General features: G+C 48.6%; 1 protein-coding gene across 2 annotated transcripts in view; it reads left to right on the top strand.

Moving 5' to 3' along the window:
• The window catches only part of SF3A1 (splicing factor 3a subunit 1), a 19,568-nt gene extending 1,594 nt beyond the window's left edge, over nucleotides 1-17,974 (top strand). The window contains exons 2-16 of one of the 2 annotated variants that reach the window (XM_045534451.1): nucleotides 1,495-1,616; nucleotides 5,797-6,004; nucleotides 7,128-7,385; nucleotides 10,034-10,108; nucleotides 10,798-10,948; nucleotides 11,286-11,479; nucleotides 12,354-12,468; nucleotides 12,747-12,932; nucleotides 13,572-13,693; nucleotides 13,794-14,039; nucleotides 14,589-14,796; nucleotides 15,321-15,475; nucleotides 16,453-16,554; nucleotides 16,669-16,740; nucleotides 17,468-17,974. In XM_045534451.1, the coding sequence (XP_045390407.1) occupies nucleotides 1,495-1,616; nucleotides 5,797-6,004; nucleotides 7,128-7,385; nucleotides 10,034-10,108; nucleotides 10,798-10,948; nucleotides 11,286-11,479; nucleotides 12,354-12,468; nucleotides 12,747-12,932; nucleotides 13,572-13,693; nucleotides 13,794-14,039; nucleotides 14,589-14,796; nucleotides 15,321-15,475; nucleotides 16,453-16,554; nucleotides 16,669-16,740; nucleotides 17,468-17,569 (2,316 nt within the window). In that variant the 3' untranslated portion in view covers nucleotides 17,570-17,974. Of the gene's footprint in view, nucleotides 1-1,494; nucleotides 1,617-5,796; nucleotides 6,005-7,127; nucleotides 7,386-10,033; nucleotides 10,109-10,797; nucleotides 10,949-11,285; nucleotides 11,480-12,353; nucleotides 12,469-12,746; nucleotides 12,933-13,571; nucleotides 13,694-13,793; nucleotides 14,040-14,570; nucleotides 14,797-15,320; nucleotides 15,476-16,452; nucleotides 16,555-16,668; nucleotides 16,741-17,467 lie in introns of both variants that reach the window. The other variant, XM_045534449.1, reaches the window with a different exon arrangement.

The raw sequence follows: 17,974 nt of genomic DNA, 5'->3' as shown, positions 1-17,974 counted from the left end.
AGAAAGAAAAACAAAACAAAAAAAGGTGCTGAGGGCCTAGCCTAGATTGGGAAAGAGGGATGGGCCAGAGGGGATGGGCAAGCTCTTGTCACAATGTGGCTGATGGTATAGGCTCTTCAGCCAAAATGATGTGTTGGAATCCTGGTTGGGCCAATTGGACATTAAGCTCTCTGTTTCTCATCTGTTCTGTTTTCTGTAATATGAGGGTAATAAGAATATTTAACCTCATAGGGCTCTCATAAGGGTTAACATATTCAACGTGCTTAGAAAAGTATCTGGGACCTACTCTGCTTGATAAATGATGACATTTATTATCACTGAGTGTGGAGGCAGAGGAAGGGAAAGGAGGCCCAAGTTTCCAGCCTGGATAACAGGATAGCCACTCATGAGGAAAGAGGATAGAGATGAAAGTGCCTAGGGGTCCATGGGATCTAAAGACACAGGAGTGATCTGTGACATGGATTTGGGTGGGATTGTTGAGCCTAGAAGCGGGAGGGGAAGTGAAGGACGTAGTGACTGACGGTGGTGTGAATACTGTGAAAAGAGCCAAGAACAGAATTTTGGGGGTCTCTAGCATTACAGGGCAGGAGGTAAAACAGGAGCCAGGAAGGAAACTTGGGCGGAACGGTAAGCAAGAAGGACAGACAGGTGAGGATGGGGCCTGGGAGTTGAGTGGAAAGTTTTGTGACGGAGTGGTCACTAGTCAAGGAGTGGTCACTAGTCAAGGCCAGCTAATGGCTGTAGTTGGCTGTAGGCAGTTTTTGATTTTGGCAAGAGCACTTGAAATGAATGGGACCCAGATGGGAGGTGAGGAAGTGGGAAGGCCAAGACTGAAAAGAACTCAGGATGTTTAGCTACTAGAGGAAGGGGAGGGGGAAGGCACCAGCATAAAGGAACTTGTAGGCAGGAGAGAAACTTTATTTTTCTAAGATGAGAGACTTGACCCTTTGTTTACTAAGGGGAAGAAGCTGCTGAGGAAAGGATATTGGAGTTTATGGGACAATTAATATTGAATATTCCAGCGGAGTTTCACAAAACATTTGCGTGTTGAATGGTGGTTAAGAGTGTGGAATGGATGCTGAGGGAAAGGGCATTCAAGGCAAGAGGAGGAATTTCCCGTTTCTTTATTCAGCAAACAATTGTTGAATGTTCCAGGCCAGGCACAGCACTGGGTGCAGGGTTACAGACATGGCCTTCTGGATTCTGGACCATGGTTTCTCAGAATGTAGTCAGAGCCCTTGCATCCTGTATCATCTGGGCACTTGAAAAAAATTCAGGTTTCTGGTGCTGCTGAGGCAGCCTGGCTAGTGGGGAGCCAGGAGGCTGCTCTTTTCCCTGGTTTCCCAGGAGTGGCCCATGCAAGCGCACTGCCGTTAAGAGAACTGCTTTTCTGAAGCAGAGGATCTGACCTGAGGGAAGTCTGTGGGTGACAGTCTATGCTCTCAACAACATCCTAGAGGGGTTTAACAGTATTTCCCGGTCTTGTTTTCGTAGCCCACAGAAGAAGAAGCATCTTCAAAAGAGGATTCTACACCTTCCAAGCCAGTGGTGGGGATTATTTACCCTCCTCCAGAGGTCAGAAATATTGTTGACAAGACTGCCAGCTTTGTAGCCAGGTAACGTAGCTACTTCTGCTAGGGTGGGTCAGAGGTGGATTTTAGCAGGAAGATTTCCTGAATCAGCACAAGGATAATGCCTGGGCTTTTGGAGAGGCATTGTTTGCTTAGGCCTTTTAATTTGTCGAAAACCACAACATGGCAATTAGTTGGTAGTTTCTCTGACACAGTGTAGCAGTGGCCAAAGTGAGAGTCACACCTAACTCTATAGGCACCAGGAGCTTCTGCTTTCAAAACAGGCTTGAGGAAATGCCTGGAAAGCTGCTTTGTCAGAATGTATGTGTTTGTGTCTGAGCTGCTGGCCTGAGTAAGGTAAAATGGAGAGTTGATCATTCTCATTATGCAAGGACTGCATTCCACAGAGCCTCAAATGACCTATCTGCAAAATTGAACAAAATGCCATCTCAGGGTTGTCCTATCTGAGGCAGGAGTGAGGTAATGGGACTGAATGCAGGTCAGTTACATCATGCAGGTGTTAGCTGTCATCGCAGATGGGATGGAAATTGGTCAGAGTTCCTCCCCTCCCTCCTTCCCACTGCACTTAGACACACACATCCTTGGGTGGAATCGTCTTGATGGCCACTTGCTCCAAAGCTCAATACGTCGCCTCGTCTAGGGTATTTATAGTATTCCTTTGGCAGCCAGTAGGCTATGTACAGCCTACAGATGTTTTGTTTGTCCTCACAATATTTTTTTAAAACTCAAATTATTTGCCACTATTTAAAAATCAGGAGATTTTATAATCTAGATTACAGTGGCTCACACCTGTAATCCCAGCACTTCGGGAGGCTGAAGCCGGAGGATTGCTCGAGGTTAGGAGTTTAAGACCAGCCTGAGCAACATTGCAAGACCCCCATCTTTACAAAAAATAGAAAAATTAGCTTGGCATACTGGTGTTCATCTGTAGTCCCAGCTACTCGGGAGGCTGAGGCAGGAGTATCACTTGAGCCCAGGAGTTTGAGGTTGCAGTGAACTATGATCAGCCCTTGCCCTCATGCCCAGGCAACAAAGTAAGACCCTGTCTCAAAAAAAAAAAAAAAAAAAAAAATCTGGATTTCTGGCTTCTCTTGACAAACTGGACAGCTCTTCCTGCTCAGCTGGCTCTGAGCAGACTGCTGTCCTCAGTCAGGGCATCTACTCTCTGGGGGAGCCACACCTTGATAGTCACTCCCCTGAGGCAGCATACCCATCACTATACATCATTTAATAGATACTCCTTCCTCTCTCTGCCTTCTAATAAAATTAAACAAAATTACTCTGGTTAATGTGTTTCACTGTGTCAGCTCTGTGCAGTTTCATCTGTTTACATTTCCAGGCTTTAATTAACCTGGGTATTCAGTTAAAAGCTGCTCTGTGCTTAATTGAACATTGTTAGGTCATTGTCAGATTTAGGGAAGCAGGTGTTGTTTAAGATAAGTGTTTAGTGCCCCATAGCAACACTCATGCTTCCCCTTTTCCCCTGATATTTTAAAAACAATAAATAGGAAAAGGGTGTTGGGCGAACAGTCACCACGATCTCACTACCAGAATAGTTTCTACCAGCTGTTTTCACTTTTTCCTGTTTCCTTCTGGCCCTTGGTATCCTTTTTTAGATTCTTATAATGCTAGCAGAGATACTTTCACATCCTTCTTTTCCCTTCCACGGTGTGTTGTAGGCATTTTTCTGTGTCGCTCACTGTCTTCCTGACAACGGTATAGTCTGCTGTGGAGAGGATGCACCATGTTGAAGGGAAGGACCTTCCTTGACTTGGCCATCTCCCCTGTATTTTCCTTAGAGATTGTTTCCAACATTTCAGTTTGGCAAATGAAACTATGGGGAAGTCTCTGAGCATTTTCTTTTTCTTTTAGATTGTTTCCTTTGAAGAAAATTCTGTGTAGCACATTACTGGCTAAAAGAGCATTTTTAAAGATTTCTTAAACGTTTTGCGAAGTAGCTTTCCAATAGTTTTGTGCCATCCTCTGCTGCTACAGAAATAAGAGTTTGTCAAGGTCCCTTAAAAATAACCATACATGCACATCTCTAGATAGATTTTTAGCTACAGTGATTGCTTTTGTAGGCATTTCTAAAGTCTTCAAACTTGGTTTCATTTACATTGCAGCAAAGGGACAGACTGGGTTAGAGCCAGCATGCAGGACTCTGCTTCACTTCTGCTAGGTTCATGTGTGTTCATGGAGCATGCAGCAGAAATCCATAACTGAATGTGGTTTTCCAAAAGGAATTTTTTCTCTCTAGGTGGGTCTTCCCTTTCCTGCATTTTCCTGTCAAGAAACTGAAGTGGAAATTACCCTTAAAAAGTCTCACCAGCTGGTTGAGTCGAATCATGTCTTTTTCTGCTGAAATCTACTCCTTGTGTTAAAGAATATATTTCTAAAATTAACATTAAACTAATTTAAAGTAACAGAATAGCTTGGAATGAACATGCCTGCCTTTTCATTGTTTTATCTTTCAGATTGTTCCCATATGTGGTGAGGTTATAGCTTAGGCAGTGATACATGAGACAACCAGGGCCTCTTTTTCTAGCAGCCCTTCATCTGCCCTGGGCATTTGCTGGGCACGGTGGTCTAGTTTAGCAGGATTTAAGTGAACATTCACCCTCCTCCTTGTGTGTGGTTTGCATTATTTAAGGACTGAGGGGGAAATGCTTTTTCCCAAAGCATGAGGTTCCAGTTGGACTAATGCGCGGTCAGATTGAGGCCTTATGGTGTTAGTCACACTATAGGGTGCGACCAGAACTTGCTGAGCAGCTGGCCTGGGTGTTGACCACCAGCATGGCACAGATCGTTGTGGCGAATCTGGAGCACAGCGCTGCCTGCACCTTGTCTCCCACCTTTTCACGGGACCAGGCGTGTGAAAGTCTGAAGAAAGTCACACCCTGGGGCCACGCTTAGGTGTGTTTGGGGCAGCTCAGAGGAGCGATGGAAGCCCTGCAGACATTTTGAATATTTATGGAACAGCCCCTGCGACTCTCAAAGGAGTAACAGCCCCTTGCATTTGTTGGCCCCTGTATGATTCAAAAAGGCTTTGGCATCTCCTTAACTAATTTGATCTTCTCAGTGATACTTCATGGTAGAGAGGGAATGTGGTGTTAGCCACATTTTATACATGGGGAAATTGAGGCAAAGAGTAGTTTGGTAACTTGCTGTGAGTCAGAGTGAGTCAATAGTGAACCTAAAACTTGAATGTGTCCAGACTGACGTAGGTGCACCTTGAAATATTACCACTGGAACTTTTAAAAAATCAGAGTTCCCTAGACGTTGTGCAGGGGCATTTTTTCATTATCCTCAGGTATTGAAGGCATGCACACTGTGACCATGGGGTATATCTGGGCAACCATTTCAGGCACAGAGAGCAGTGGGAGACCACCCCCTGCAGATTTTACCACCCTCCGTCACCTCAATGTGCCTTAGACAGTAGCATAAATCTGGGTCCGTGTGGAACAGGTTTCCTATGTGGGCTTCACCAGTAGTAAGTGAGGGGATTTTAGATAGTACTTGGGCAAGGCATTAAATCATCTAAATTTTTGTGGTTTGTTTTTTTTTTTTTAGTCTTTTCTCATTACCTGAAGGACAAAGTCTCAGTTTGGTGCTATTATGTCTTTAACACCTCTTCAGCACTTGCCAACTTCTCCTTTTAACTAAAAGAGCTAGCTTCAGCAAACTTTGAGCTAAATAAATTTTGACAGCATTACTTTGTGTTCGTTGTATTCATTTGTGAGTCCTTTATCTTTAATTTTTTGTTGTTATTGGTAGAGACAGGGTCTCACTGTGTTGCCCAGGCTGGTCTCAAACTCCTGGGCTCAAGCAATCCTCCAACCTCAATTTCCCAAGCAGCTGGGATTACAAGTGCAAGCCACTGTGCCCAGCTCAAATAGATTTTTTAAATAAATACATTTTGTTAAAAGAAAAGAGCAGCAGCCCCGATGGTTTTAGCAACGGCAGAGGACCTGAGGAATGACCAAGGTGGGGGAGACCCTGTGTGGAGGTGGCCTGGGTCAGGCTGAATGAGGCAGATAGCACTGACAGCTGATCCCAGGAGGCCTGAGGAGGATGCCTGCTGTGCTGAAGGATGGGCTGGTTTGAGCAGTGGGTGGTGACGTGAAGGAGGCTCGATGGACGGTGTTCTGGATCTAAGTAGTCACGAGGGTTGTTGGTGGTGATAATTCTTTTCTCTTGCTTCCAGAAACGGGCCTGAATTTGAAGCTAGGATACGACAGAACGAGATCAACAACCCCAAGTTCAACTTTCTGAACCCGAATGACCCTTACCATGCATACTACCGCCACAAGGTCAGCGAGTTCAAGGAGGGAAAGGCTCAGGAGCCCTCAGCTGCCATCCCCAAGGTCATGCAGCAGCAGCAGCAGGCCGCCCAGCAGCAGCTGCCCCAGAAGGTTTGGAGCCCAGCCCCTCTCCTCACTTCCCCAGGGATGGGAGGGAAGCAAAGACAAGGAGGGTATCCATAATTCCAAACCTCTCAACCACCCAGGGAGAGAAGTGAGGTTGTCATCCTCTTCTCACAGAGGCAGACACTGAATCTCAGACAGGGAAATACTGGTAAGAGTTGGCATTTCTTCAGCACTGCTTGTCAAGCTGTGTGTGCTCAGTACTATAGGAGCCCTGTCTCATTGACGCCTCACAGAGGCTGCATGAGGAGGCTGGCAGTTGAGGAATCTGAGGGTTGGGGGAAGTGTGATTTATCCAAGGCCTTAATTGCGGTGAGAGGGCAGTGCCCTGGTGTGTGGAGGCCTTCCTACCTGACTGTGCTGAAGGAGACAGTGTGGGCTATGGGCCCCTCGTGCCATCCCTTCCCTTCTGTTTCATCTTCCCAGGGCCCCTCCACCTGGCCTGTCCTAATACCATCCTCCCTGAAATGAGGCCCAGCACTAGGGGCTGTTAGCATTGTGAATGAAGACAGGGGCTGACACATTTTGCTTCCTGTGCAGACCTGGACTGGTCCCTTCATTTTGCTGCACTCCTGAGCCGTAGTAGAAAACGCAGCCCCTTGTTTTGCAGTGGGATGTAAAAGTTAAAGTCAGGTTCTAAGAAATGCATTGCAATTCACTACTCCTGGGGCCTCAGGCTACCTCAGTTTCTACATCTATAAAAAGGATTCACGTGACCTGTTCTGTTTTTCTCATGGTTCATGTGGAGGTCATGGAAACACTGTATGGTAGAATTCTCTGTGCACGTGTAGGCTTTACTGCGTTTCCATCCCCCTTGGGTGGGGTTTAGTAAGCTGTGTTCCTGTTGAATCTTCTGCCATGCAGTTTTGCCTCTCGATTTCAGGGCAGGAGTAGAGATATAGAGGGTCACAGGTCTCACTCGAAGCTGTTCAGGGAGCTGAGGCCACAGTTGGCCAGGACACTGATGCTCTTGTGAGTTAGGATTCTTTCATACCAATGCCAGTGGTGTGTACATAATTAACAGAGGCATGCTGGAGGGAGGCATTCCTGCCCCTCTTTCTGGAGCCTGTCCACCCCATGCCTCCTGCCTCACACTCCCTCTGCTTCTTAGGTCCAAGCCCAGGTGATCCAAGAGACCATTGTACCCAAAGAGCCTCCTCCCGAGTTCGAGTTCATTGCCGACCCCCCCTCCATCTCGGCCTTTGACCTGGATGTGGTGAAGCTGACAGCTCAATTTGTGGCCAGGAATGGGCGCCAGTTTCTCACCCAACTGATGCAGAAAGAGCAGCGCAACTACCAGTTTGACTTTCTCCGCCCACAGCACAGCCTTTTCAACTACTTCACGAAGCTGGTGGAACAGTATACCAAGGTGCCTGGGCAGGGCAGGGGCTGGGGTGATGGGCCCAGGGAAGGAAGACATCTTACCACTGGAAACACTTTCTCCACTCACTGTCCATGGGACAGTGCTTCCTGTGGGACTCTGAGCATATGTTACAGATGAATCCCAGTTTAATGTAAAATGTTGATTTCTATTCAGTTATTTCTTTAAATGCAACACAGAACACTTGTTTCTAAAGAGAAATGAAACACATGGTGGCCAACTACTGTTACGGTGGTTGCCTACTATGTAACAAGGCCCAGTGGTGCTAGCTGTTTTTAAGTACATTTCCATTTCAGTTGCCTAATACAGGGCCTGACAAGAAGCAAGCCCTTAATAATTGCCTCCTATTATGTAATTTAAGTGTTTTTTTCTCTGCTTTTCAGAAGCAGAAACAAGCTTAGAGAAGTAAAGTCACATATTCACGATCTGTCAGCTAGTAGAGATTTAAACCCACATTTGACTTTAAAATCTTTGTTCTTTACCCTAAAAAGTCTCTTAAATCAGAAATATCATTTAAATAGGCATTGAGAAATGTAAGTTGGTATAACTGACATCATTGAGAACTTACATATGGAGCAACTTCTGATTTAATTTCTAGTAGCCTATAACATAGCCATTATTATGATGTTCACTGTGTAGAAGAGAAAACTAAGGCCCAGAGAAGTTAACTTGCCCAGGGTCACACAGCTAGGAGGTTGCAGAGCTGGGCCTTGAGCTCTGGCATTTTTACTCGAGATCCTGATTCTTAATTACCATGTGACATTGTTGTAATCAAGAATCTGGAAAAGTCAATGCTGGTATTTAACACATTAACTGGCTATTGTATTATATTTAACTCAGGCTATGGTTTTGAGCCCAGGGCCTCGTGAAGCAAAGCGCTGCAGTTGGTTCGTGAAAATCTTACTTGCTGATGTTCTTATTGTTACAATTAATATTGACAAATTTTAAAATGTGGATTGCATTGCATATAACACATGCACAGAAAACAATAAATAACAAATTAGAAAGGATTGTTTTGTTTTAATAAAACACTGTGGCCCCAAGGGAAAAAATTTTTTTTACTAGTATGGCAGTCGATGTGTTAAAATGTTTTAATTAGATCATTAATTTATTGCAAAGTACATGGGAATAGATTTGCCTGTGGCACATTTTTCTTGCTATACTTAGAGTGGAGGTTATTTTCATTTTCAGTGGGATGGTCTGTACATCAGTTCTCTCTTTTTTTTTTTTTTTTTTGAGACAAGAGTCTCGCTCTGTTGCCCGGGCTAGAGTGCCATGGCATCAGCCTAGCTCACAGCAACCTCAAACTCCTGGGCTCAAGCAATCCTTCTGCCCCAGCCTCCCAAGTAGCTGGGATCACAGGTGTGAGCCACCATGCCCAGCTAATTTTTTCTATTTTTAGTTGCCCAGCTAATTTTTTTTTCTATTTTTATTAGAGATGGGGTCTTGCTATTGCTCAGGCTGGTCTTAAACTCCTGAGCTCAGGCCATCTTCCCACCTTGGCCTCTCAGGGTTCTAGAATTACAGGTGTGAGCCACTGCGCCCAGCCTGTACATCTGTCCTTGATGTCTCAAACTAACACATTAAAAATCTGACTTGAAAGGACTCATAAGGATTTTCTCTAACTTCACTCAAAGCATATAATTAGAATTATAAAAACGTGTGTGTTTAGAAAGTGACCAAATGCAGAAGCAGAATAGCTAGAATAACAACCATTGAAGGCCAAAGGGTTACTGTAAGAGAACAGTATCAATTTTATTAATAAATGAGCCCTGGGTTAATTTCCCTCAGCAGACTGCTTCTAGGGTTAAAGGTCTTTTTATTCTCTTAACTTTCTCATTTTTCCTCCCTCAGAACTTGGGTATTGGCATTTACTGTTCTAACCTGAGACACTGGCGTCTGTCTCTGGCTGGAACACTGTGCACAGGTAGATTCTTGGGTAGAGGTACAGGGAGTATTGCGGTGGGGCTCAGCCACTTCGCTAGTGGCAGTAGATACTGTTGGGGCATTTAGAATGGTTGGCTGTTTATCGTAAAAGCAGCATTCATTGTCTCAGTAAACATACACTGTCAGACATTATTCAGCGTGTTGGATATGTAATAGTGAACAGAAGGCAGATATCCGTGTCTTCATGGAGTTTCTTGTCTAGTAGGGAGGAGACAAGTGCAGTGTCAGATGGTGCTAAATATTATGGAGAAAAGGAAAGCAGGAGAGACAGATATATAGGGAGGTGGGGCAGGGTAGGTTGCAGACTTCAAAAACATAGTCTGGGGAGGCCTGAATAGTACTTTCAAAAGAAAAAGAGAACAAATCATTTTCATGAAAGCAGCCATCACATACTGACTGTGTTCTGGGTAATCTGTCAGTGTTTTGCCTGCTTTCCTGCTAATCCTTGAAGCAGCCTTTTTAAGTCGATGGTACCAACTTTAAGTGATGGTGTCACCATTTTGTAGAAGGAAACCAAGGTAGGGGGGTTAAGTATCTTGCCCAAAGTCCCATGGCCAAGTGGAGTTGGGATTGGGACCCAGAATTCTATGCTCGCACCTCCTGAGCCTTACCACAGGCCCAGGGCACCCACCTCTTTCCCATGTTGTGATACACTAACAGTTGCTTTAACTCTTCTCTGTTTTATTTAGATCTTGATTCCTCCCAAAGGCTTATTTACAAAGCTCAAGAAAGAGGCTGAAAACCCCCGAGAAGTTTTGGATCAGGTAAACAGTTACTAATGGTGCAAGTTCTGTTGTGTGAGTTCTGTTTTGTGTTTAGGGACAGTCTCTGAGGCAGTACCTTGTTATGTTCCAAGCCCAGGAGTGGTGAGAAGAAAGGCCTTGTGGCTAGAAAGGTCAGAGAAACCTGGATTCCATATGCTTCTCCTCATACCACTACTTTCTGCTTTGCTCTCAGATGCAGTAGGTTTCTTGCTCCCGAGCAGGTCCTCTGGTTATAGACGCTTTTTGAACCCCCAGGTTTTCAGAGTCACGAAGGCATATTGGTGTTGGCTATTTTTTGTGGCAGCATGAAGGCTTTTGTTTCTCAGGGTCTGAGACTGCTTCTTCTCTTGAGGACAGTAGGTTGTCACGTAGACTTCCTGGAGGGTTTTGCTACTCTGGGCACAGAGCCCCTTGCCAACTTGAGCAGAAAACTTATAACAAATAGTTGCTCTTTAGTCTAGACAGAGGGTGGTTTCTGTGGCATTTAGAATTTTCATCTGTCCGAACTCTGGGCCTGGCTGAAATCAGATGCAAATACTATAGTTTGCTCCAGGAAGTTCCCCTTGTGGGCAGAGCAACATCCTGTTCTGAAGGAGGTTCTGGTTTGGTGAAGGCCCCGGAGATGATAGCCCCATGGGGAACAGACTCTGATTCAGCTTAGCACCTTGCTGTTTCCCATCTCCTGACAGGTGTGTTACCGAGTGGAATGGGCCAAGTTCCAGGAGCGTGAGAGGAAGAAGGAAGAAGAGGAGAAGGAGAAGGAGCGGGTGGCCTATGCTCAGATTGACTGGCATGATTTTGTGGTTGTGGAAACGGTGGACTTCCAACCCAATGAGCAGGGTAGGTCTGTGAGGGGAGTGATGCCAGACGGGGAGCCAGACACTCTGAGCCATCCTGGAAGACCTTGGACAAGTGTTCCCAGGGAGCTGCCAAATCTCACAGATGACTTTGTCAGTGTCTGCTTCCTCTCTGCTCCCAGAAGACTTCAGTTGTACCACTTTGCCCAAATGATGTCCAATTCAATATATACATACGTATTGTGTCAGACCCTGAGTGGGCCTCTGGAGGTAGGAAGAGAAATCAGACAGAGCCCCAGCCCTTGGAGAGTCCAGACAGACAGGGCAATAGGTGGGTCTTTGATAAGGAATCCCTTTGACTCTGGCTCACCCTCTGGTAGGGAACTTCCCTCCCCCCACCACGCCGGAGGAGCTGGGGGCCCGAATCCTCATTCAGGAGCGCTATGAGAAGTTTGGGGAGAGTGAGGAGGTTGAGATGGAGGTCGAGTCTGATGAGGAGGATGAGAAACAGGAGAAAGCAGAGGAGCCTTCTTCCCAGCTGGACCAGGACACCCAAGTGCAAGACATGGATGAGGTGAGCTTTTGGGTGGGGCTATGGGATGACCTTTCTCCCTGGAGCCCCTGGAGTCAGGGGTCCAGCTCCCTTGTGTGCCTCGTAAGGAGGCGTGGGTCCTGAACAGAGCTGTACAGCTGCCCAATCCCAGACAGCACAGGGCCTCTTTCCAGCTCTGACAACAAAGATTCATTCACAGGCAAGATCTAAAAGCTGTGCTGGCCCTGTTCTGTGCCCTTCCCCTTTGCCTACAGGTCCTATACCCACCGCCTCATGCTAGCCCTCATTTGGGGGGCACTCTGCATCACCCTGTGCTTTGGTATATTTTGAGCTCTTAGCTAGGCTGCAGGCACCCAGAGCTTTTCTAAATGTAGCCTGTACTTCCTTTCGGACATCCCTACCCCCTTCAAGCCAGGCCCTCCCAGCAGGCATAAACTATCCAGAGCCAAACTGCTCTCCCTCTTGGAAAGAATTTGTGTACAGTCTGAAAAGAAAGGGCCTCTGTGTCTGTGGGAATTGACTTTTTCTCTCCCTCCCAGCATTGCTCTGTGAGCAGCTACCATTGAGTGCTGACTCGCCTCCCGCAAGCCTCCCTAGCGTGTTAAGTGCCCTTGGCCTCTTGGGACTGCCTGGTGCCAACTGCTGGAAATGCCTGAGAGGAATGTTAGCACCATGGCCCCCAGCACTCCCATTCATGCTGTAAGGAAGCAGCTTGGCCTGCTGCCGGCTGGCCTCGGCTGCACTGAGAAGCTTAGTACATGGATGCTGACTGGCAGAGGCCAAGGCTCCCTGCCACCCTGAGAGCTGCCAGGGCTCAGCTGCAGGGAGGTGGCCTCTCATCCCCTCTGAGTGGCCTCTCATCCCCTCTGAGTCCTGCCACTGCTTTGCTTTTCAGGGTTCAGATGATGAAGAAGGGCAGAAAGTGCCCCCACCACCAGAGACACCCATGCCTCCGCCCCTGCCCCCAACTCCAGACCAAGTCATTGTCCGCAAGGATTATGATCCCAAAGGTATGGCCTGCTTCCTAGCCCTTAGACTGCCCAGGAAGGTCCTGTGTGCCCTTGTGCCTTCCTCAGACTCGTCTTTTTCCAAGAGGACTTTAGGTGGCTTGTTGTAAAAGCACTGATAGCCTCTCTTTTATAGGCATTGAGGTGGGGAACAAGACTTAGTTATCTCTGGTGCCTTGGCGCCTTGCATAGTGTCAGGTACGAGGGTGGCACTGAATGGATGTGTCACTTAACCCAGGCTGCCATCCTGTGTTCTTACTCAAACATCTGTTTCCTTTTAGCTTCTAAGCCCCTGCCTCCAGCCCCTGCTCCGGATGAATATCTGGTGTCCCCCATCACTGGGGAGAAGATCCCTGCCAGCAAAATGCAGGAACACATGCGCATCGGGCTTCTTGACCCCCGCTGGCTGGAGCAGCGGGATCGCTCCATCCGTGAGAAGCAGAGTGACGATGAGGTGTACGCACCAGGTGAGTGGGAATTCCAAGAGATCCCATGGGAATTTCCAAATTATAGTCAACTCCCTTTAAGCAAATGAAGGAAGCAACAATTGAGGTCTGCAAAAGCTTTGGAGGATAGATGCAGCCCTTTATGTTGCAACAGAACTCCCTGGGAATCCTCCAAAGGCAGGCACTGACGTACATGACATGTGCCTGCTGACATGCCAGAGGAGATCTGGCTATAGCTGGGGGGTTGCTCATTCCTGTGGCTTTCTTAGGATGAGGGCACTAGTGGCTGGAGTACCCTGAGCTCGTTGGAATAGAACACGGATCCTGTTGCTGTGGTGTGAGAAGCAAACGATAGGGAGAGAGCTATGTCAGAGGTGGGAGACAAGGCTTTTAGTCCTGCCTCTGCACTTTCCACTCACGTGGCCCTGTCTGCACAGTTCCTTCTTTGGCCCACCATCCTTTTAGAAGTCGGAGAGGTTTGACAAGCACTGAGTTTATAGGCTTAGTGCCAGGCTCAGAGGACAGGAGTGCTGTGTTGGAGCCCAGAGTCACCCTCATCCCATCCTCCACCTGCACACTGGGAAAGCTAGTGCCTTGTCAGAAGGACATGTGGTTTAGTTTCCTTTCTATCCCCTGCCCCTGTTCTGTGACTGTGTGCAGGTCTCGATATTGAGAGCAGCTTGAAGCAGTTGGCTGAGCGGCGTACTGACATCTTCGGTGTAGAGGAAACGGCCATCGGTAAGAAGATCGGTGAGGAGGAGATCCAGAAGCCAGAGGAAAAGGTGCGGCTAACGGATCCTAGTGCCTTCCCTGCCCTTAGTTTCCCACACTGGATTCAGTTCCAAAAGTCCTGACAAGTTTTGCCTTTGCTTTCCCTTACAGGTGACCTGGGACGGCCACTCGGGTAGCATGGCCCGGACCCAGCAGGCTGCCCAGGCTAACATTACCCTCCAGGAGCAGATCGAGGCCATCCATAAGGCCAAGGGCCTTGTGCCTGAAGACGACACCAAAGAGAAGATTGGCCCCAGCAAGCCCAATGAAATCCCCCAGCAGCCACCACCTCCGTCTTCAGCCACCAACATCCCCAGCTCAGCCCCACCCATCACCTCAGTGCCGCGACCACCCACAGTAAGCCAGCAGCCAGCCTGTGACTGATGTTTTAGGGTTCTTGGGGTTGGACATTGTTGGCTGAGAAGGGCAGCTGCCTTATAGTGGGGCCTGAGTGCTGAGAGGGTCAAGTTGAGAGAGCAAGAACCCTTTAAAAGGAAGTGGGAACCTCAGGCCTGATCTGTCTTCAGAGGAGGATTGGAACAGGCAGGGAGACGGGGGCAGTTTACAGCAGAGAAAGGCTACAGGGCCTAGTGGGTGTTTGAGGACTGCTGGCCTGTCTCCAGGAGGCTAAGTCAAGGTTAACCTCTTTAGTGGCTCTCAGTGTTCACCACGAGCAGCTTGTTGAGTTTGACCTGCTGAGTCCCAAGTGGAGAGAGCCGCCCAGTCCTCTCAGCAACTCACTGTCTGTCAGATGCCCAGCGTGAGGCTGCAGTCTCAGCCCCAGGGCATTGAGGCAAAGCTGTCCAGCCCCATCTTCAGGGTTGTAGGTGGCTAGTTGCCAGCTGTGTGTACTGTTGGAATCCAGCTTTGGCTTTCTGTCATATGTAGGTCCCTTGCCCTCCACAGATGCCGCCTCCTGTCCGTACTACAGTTGTGTCTGCAGTACCCGTCATGCCCCGGCCCCCAATGGCATCTGTGGTCCGGCTGCCCCCTGGCTCAGTGATCGCCCCGATGCCACCCATCATCCATGCACCCAGGATCAACGTGGTGCCCATGCCTCCCTCGGCCCCTCCTATCATGGCACCTCGCCCACCTCCCATGATTGTGCCAACAGGTCAGTATCTTAGCAGCTTTCCAGGCCACTGGGTCAGGGACCACAGGCTAAGCACTGTCAGCAAGTCAGTGGCTGATGTTAGTACCATATGTTTCAGCTTTGTACTCTCCCCTTTCAAATCCTCACCAACCCAGAGGAGACCCTTGGCTTCCCATATGAAAGATTCCCAAGCCTGGAACTGGGAGTCACAGTTCCTGGGGGAGGTGGGAGTCTGAAATGGCATAGCTGGTGTCTACACTTAGAGGTCAGGCCCCAGACAGGCTCAGAAGCCTGACAGGTGTTTGTTGGCTGGTACCCACTCCATCCATCAGTCCTGCCTCTCCTCCAATCTCTTGTTGCCCAATGTGGGCAGCCTCCCAGGTCTCCCTGCCCGGGAACCTACTGCCTGCCAGACTCAGCAAAGAGGAGAACTTCACACCTCTGACTTGGGGGAACCTTTGTAATCTCCCCTTTCAAATCCTCACTGGCGTGAGTCCCGGGCCCCTTCCCCCCACTCATGGGGCTGCGTATTCCTGTCTTTGCAGCCTTTGTGCCGGCTCCACCTGTGGCACCCGTCCCAGCTCCGGCCCCAATGCCCCCCGTCCATCCCCCGCCTCCCATGGAAGATGAGCCCACCTCCAAGAAACTGAAGACAGAGGATAGCCTCATGCCTGAGGAGGAGTTCCTGCGTAGGAACAAGGTATGTGGTTGCAGAGTGCTGCCTGTGGCCTGGAATCTCTAGCTGGGGGGTCCAGTCTCACCCTAGGCACATACTTCCCTGGCTGACCTGTTTCCACTCTCATGGTTTTGGCTTCTGGGATCAGAGGCTTCGTAGGGCTTCTGAAATCCCACGAAATGTGGGATCCACAATTGCAGGAATGGTGGTGGTGTTCCCCCTGATGTGGACTCTTGTAGCGGCCAACAGGGACACCCAGCTGCACAGGTAGCACAACTCAGGTGTGAAAGGAACTCTAGACACCTGGAGGAAATCCTGGATGCAGTTCTTAAATTCACTGTGGCCTTCCTCCCCAGTTCCAGCCCTTAGGAGGGCAGCCTGTTGAGGTGGGGTCCTAGTGGGGACTGGAATAAGGGGAGGTGGGAACAGTGGCACTGCTGGTTCCTAGGAAAGCTGGTAGGCTCCAGTGAAGAGGCAGAAACAGCCCCAGGCCCTGCTTCTCCAGTGTATTTAACCAAGTCTTTTTTAAATTTTCTTTTTAATAATAGTTGTCATTTCTTTGAGATTTTATTAGAGTGCCAGGATAGAGCTAAGCACTTTACAGGCGCTTTTCCATTTAATGCTTACAACAGTTACGATCAACCGTGTTTCACTGATAATGGCATTGGAGCTCAGAGAGACCTAGTTGGCTGGGAAGCTGAATTGGGAACCCAGGTCTTCCCCTTGTAATGCTTCTTGGAGTTTGCAGAGCATTTTCAGTACTTTAGCTCCGAACTCAGCAGGAGACAAGGTAAAGGTGATTTTAAAGAAAAGAAACCAAATCTTGAAAAGGGGAAGTTACTTGTGCAGCATCACAAGTGATATCAGTTGTCAGTCAGGGACCAGAATCCAGGTGCCCAGATGGACAGGCAATATTATCTGGGCTGGCCAAGAGATAGCAGTGTAGGCCTCCTGATTGGCTCCGGGCCCTCAAGGCATAAGGACTACCTCCTGTTTTGCAGGGTCCCGTGTCCATCAAAGTTCAGGTGCCCAACATGCAGGATAAGACGGAATGGAAACTGAATGGGCAGGTGCTGGTCTTCACCCTTCCACTCACAGACCAGGTATGGGTTGCTGCCACCAGCTGGCGTCAGGTGCATGGAAACCAAGGGGTCAGGGGACATCTTCCTCCAGCTGGCCTTAGCAAGGGGGTGAGTGACCTCTCCTTGGTCCTACAGGTCTCTGTCATTAAGGTGAAGATTCATGAAGCCACTGGCATGCCTGCAGGGAAACAGAAGCTGCAGTATGAGGTGAGTAAGTCATTGTCCACAGTCCTGCCCCTGGGTCCCAACACCTCTGCCATCACAGAAGCTAAATCCCATGTGGAAACCCAATCGGGGTGGAGAAACATCTGGGTGTGGCCATTTGAGTCCATCCTAGAAGCGATGAAGCTGGCTGGGAGGGCTGGGGCAGGCGAGCCTGACAGTGAGGCTCTGGCAGGGATCCAGAAAACCCTTTGCCTTAGTGATTAGGTAGGGGGTAGAGATCTGGGGACAAGACTTGGGAGTGGTTCTGGAGGGTTTCTGACCCAGCGGTGAGGCTGTCCTAGCAAGCAGTGTGCTTCTAGCAGCCTGGCATTACACATGGGCACAGAGGTGACAGTCCAGCCCAACCTGGTGCCTGCCAGATCACACGCAGGGCCAGTATTCTTCCTCTCTGGACCTCAGTTTCCTCTGCTATAAAGTGAGGCTTTTGGACTAGGTGATCTCCAAAGATCTTGTGATTTGAGAGTCAAAACTCCACAGGGTTGGTCAGGGCCAGCTTTTTAGGGAGTTGAGCTTTCAGTCAAATGTTGACAAAGAAAAAGAGCATAAATTGGTGGGGAGGAAAGAAAAGAGTGGGAGGAAGGAGAGCCCTCCAGTCCCCCACCCACTCCCTTCCCTCAAGCTCCTGTGTTTGCTAAGTTCAGAGTTGTAAGGCTGCAGCGGTGTGCCGAGGCCAGGTTGCCCTAACTGAGGCATGGTGTCTGTTTTCCAGGGCATCTTCATCAAGGATTCCAACTCGCTGGCTTACTACAATATGGCCAATGGTGCTGTCATCCACCTGGCCCTCAAGGAGAGAGGCGGGAGGAAGAAGTAGAAGAGAGAAACCCACTGTCAGGTCCCTGCCATTTTGCCTCTCCTGTCCCCCACCCCCTGCCCCAGACCCAGGAGGCTTACCTGGGGCCTTAGGCCCTGCCTGCATATTAGTTTCCCTCTTACTCAATTTGGGAATTTAAATTGTCGTACAGAGGTTCATTCCTCCCACCCCTTCCCCATGTTGGTCAAAGTAGCAGGGATTTCTAAGCCACTGTCTGGAATCCCTTTGCGTTAGGGTGTCTTTCTTCAGGCAGCCCATTAGGAACTGAGAGCCCAGAGATGTTCTGCAGGATAGTTTCGTAGAGCTAAGTGGTACTTGGCTGATAGAATGTGGTTGTTATTGTCGGTAATCATTTTGTATCTTGCCACAGGCTATCTAATAAACCTCTTGGACCCTCTTGTGAAA

This window comes from Lemur catta, chromosome 21, assembly GCF_020740605.2.
Source record: "Lemur catta isolate mLemCat1 chromosome 21, mLemCat1.pri, whole genome shotgun sequence".
Lineage (NCBI taxonomy): Eukaryota > Metazoa > Chordata > Mammalia > Primates > Lemuridae > Lemur > Lemur catta.
This window is presented reverse-complemented; position numbering and strand designations above follow the sequence as displayed.